The following is a 2,536-nucleotide window of genomic DNA, read 5'->3' as shown; positions in this document are numbered from 1 at the left end:
CTGCAGGAGGCTGCCCGCCTGAAGGCGCTGGAGCTGGAGGTCTGCGCCAACGAACTGCAGCGCCGCAAGAGCGAGGCCGACCTCTTCCGTGCCAAAGCCGGCCGGCTCGAGCAGGAGGTGGCAGGGCTGCGAGAAGCCACCCGCGGGCGATGCCCCCAGCCCGGCGAGGGGTGCCCCCCACCCAGCGAGGGTTGCCCCCAACCCAGCGAGGAGCCCCGGGGCAGCACAGGGCTGCGGCGGCAGCTGGAGCGGCTGCGGGCAGAGGTGGCCCTGGAGCGGCGACGTGGGCAGGAGCAGCGGGACGCCTTCGAGCAGGAACGCGGCACGTGGCAGGGCGAGAAGGAACGGGTCATCCGCTACCAGAAGCAGCTGCAATACAGCTACATCCAGATGTACCGCCGCAACCGGCGGCTCGAGCAGCGGCTCCAGCATCTCCGGCTCCAGGGTGAAGACCCCCCACCCGAGCCTTGCTGGCCCCCTGGCTCTGACCCGCCCTTCGAGGAGATCACGGCCACCGAGATCTGAGATGCTGCCTGCCCTCGCCTTGTGCTTGGAGGGTGGAGGGGGCCTCCAGCCCCTGGGATTTTGGGAGCTGTGGGGCTGTGGGGATATCCCTGCTCTCCCACCAGCTCTGCAGAGACCACTGGCACTGGGAGGGGGCAGAGGGGACCGCAGGCGCTGCCCCCTCCCCAGCGTCGAGGTGTTGGGGCGAGGGTGCGTCGGCACTTGCCGCGGCAGGGGGGTGCCCGTGAGATGTGGGGCCAGGTGGGTGCCGAGTCCCGGCTTCAGGGCTGCCTAGAGCTGGTTCCCGCTGATCCTCTTAGCACCCAGATTAGCAGCGCTGGCTTCAGCCAGGGTCACCTTGGGCAGGGGGAGGGCTGGCTTGTCCCCTCCCTATCGTCCCTGCTGGCACTGTCACCCAGCCACTTACAGAGGGGATGGTGTGTGCCCTGTCCCTGCCCATGCTAGCCTCCCTCCCTCGCCCCCCCGTGTGTTTGTCAGGGGATTCGTTTCTGTGCCATTTTAAATAACTCTATTTTTATAGGACCTACCAAAACGTACCACCCTCTCCCAGCTCACACCCCACCTGTCTGTGCCCCCCTCACCCCAGCCACAGGGCAGCTTGCCCTCAGTGCCTTTCCCATGCCCTTGCCCCTCGCATCCCTCTGTTCCCCACCCCCTACCCTCTCCCTGCAAAAAAGCCTGGCCCGTGCCCCTGTGATGCCCAGCCTGCCAGGGGAGAGGGGTGCCAGCTGGGGACACCCCAGGGACACCCCTGGGGTGGGCAGAGGTGGGGGGCCCAGCTGGGCACCCAGGGGAGTCAAACCAAAGGAAAAGCCTGGCCGTGCCCAGGTCTGGCTTGGTCGCCCCCAGCTCCGGGGGGGGATTTTTGTACTTTATTTTGGTTGTGTCCCATTCCCAGAGCCCGGCTCGCCCATGTACCACCCGGAAACGCCCATTAAAAACAAGCCCCTGGCTGTGGTTTTTTTCAGGGCTGCGTCCATATGTCTGGAGGGGGGGACAGGGGCCACATGCCCCCCCCTTGGGTCCTGCTGCAGGCAGCTCCTCCATGCCCATGGGGCAGCTCCAGCTCTTGTGCCCTCTGGCTGTGCTGAGACCAGCCACAGCTCGGTGCAGGAATGAGCCAGCCGGCTCCTCCAGAGTGCGGGAAGGCTCCTCGAAGGGGGGGGTGCAATGTCACTCCAGGGGGGCTCCGGCCACCCGCACCACCAGCTCCATGGGCTCCTTGGCTTTGTTGCGGTAGGCCTGGCGGATGATGTCCACAGCCCGCTGGTGGGTGACGTTCTGCAGGTTCTCCCCGTCCACCGACACCAGCTCCTGCCCGGCCTGGCCGCCGCAAAAGAAGGCAGCAGGATGAAGTGCAGATGCTTTTGGGGTGCCAGGGGGTTGCCAGCACCCAGCGGCACCGCAGGATGGGAGTATCTGGAAGCCTGCCCACCCCCCGGGGTGCGCTCTGTCCCCCTGAGGTCCCCCTGTACCTTGAGGACGCCACTGAGGAAGGCAGCTCCCCCAGGGAAGATCTTCTCGATCTTCACCACCGGCTGCGCCCTCGACTCGATGCCGCCGGAGATGCTGATCCCTGTGAGGTAGCCGTGAGACCCTCGCACCCGGGTAGGCTGAGACCCCCACTCACTCATGGGCATGGCACCCCCCTCCCCCTGGGCAGATGTGCCTCTGTCCTGCCCTGTTTTGGTAGGTCCTACAGGGACGAGGGCACCAGACAGTGGCAGCTCCTCTTCTCCCCATCTAGTTTTGAAGGAGTAGGCAGGGGCAGTACTTGGGGTTTTGCTCCCTGTCCCCTAAGTGGGGTGCCCCTTGCCAAGGGGCTCTCACCCATCCCAGTGATGCTGGTGCCAAGAGAAGGGTCCCCACCCCACCCCTGGGGTCCCACCCACGTGCCACCCACCCAGCGAGTGCTTCAGCTTGGAGAGGGTGACAGTGAGCAGCCGGTACTCCTCCTCTTCCTCCCTGCCAGCATCCCCAGGGCCGTTGGTGGCTGCCCCAGTCCCCGCCT

At 66.2% G+C, this 2,536-nt stretch overlaps 2 protein-coding genes across 2 annotated transcripts in view; one reads left to right on the top strand and one right to left on the bottom strand.

The window, feature by feature from the left end:
- LZTS2 (leucine zipper tumor suppressor 2) overlaps positions 1-549 on the top strand; it is a 9,425-nt gene extending 8,876 nt beyond the window's left edge. Inside the window, exons 4-5 of the mRNA XM_019471639.1 lie at positions 1-170; positions 207-549. The exon at positions 1-170 is cut by the window's left edge and continues 144 nt beyond it. Coding sequence (XP_019327184.1) covers positions 1-170; positions 207-525 — 489 coding nt within the window. The 3' untranslated portion in view covers positions 526-549. The remainder of the gene's footprint in view (positions 171-206) is intronic.
- Positions 550-1,326: 777 nt separating this feature from the next.
- PDZD7 (PDZ domain containing 7) overlaps positions 1,327-2,536 on the bottom strand; it is an 8,192-nt gene continuing 6,982 nt past the window's right edge. The window contains exons 13-15 of the mRNA XM_009278067.2: positions 2,429-2,534; positions 2,001-2,101; positions 1,327-1,848 (exon numbers count right to left, since the gene is read on the bottom strand). Coding sequence (XP_009276342.1) covers positions 1,699-1,848; positions 2,001-2,101; positions 2,429-2,534 — 357 coding nt within the window. The 3' untranslated portion in view covers positions 1,327-1,698. The remainder of the gene's footprint in view (positions 1,849-2,000; positions 2,102-2,428; positions 2,535-2,536) is intronic.

The sequence above is a fragment of the Aptenodytes forsteri genome, unplaced genomic scaffold (assembly GCF_000699145.1).
Source record: "Aptenodytes forsteri isolate BGI_AS27 unplaced genomic scaffold, ASM69914v1 Scaffold15, whole genome shotgun sequence".
Lineage (NCBI taxonomy): Eukaryota > Metazoa > Chordata > Aves > Sphenisciformes > Spheniscidae > Aptenodytes > Aptenodytes forsteri.
The sequence above is the reverse complement of the archived record's forward strand: the minus strand, read 5'-3'. Positions and strand labels throughout refer to the sequence as shown.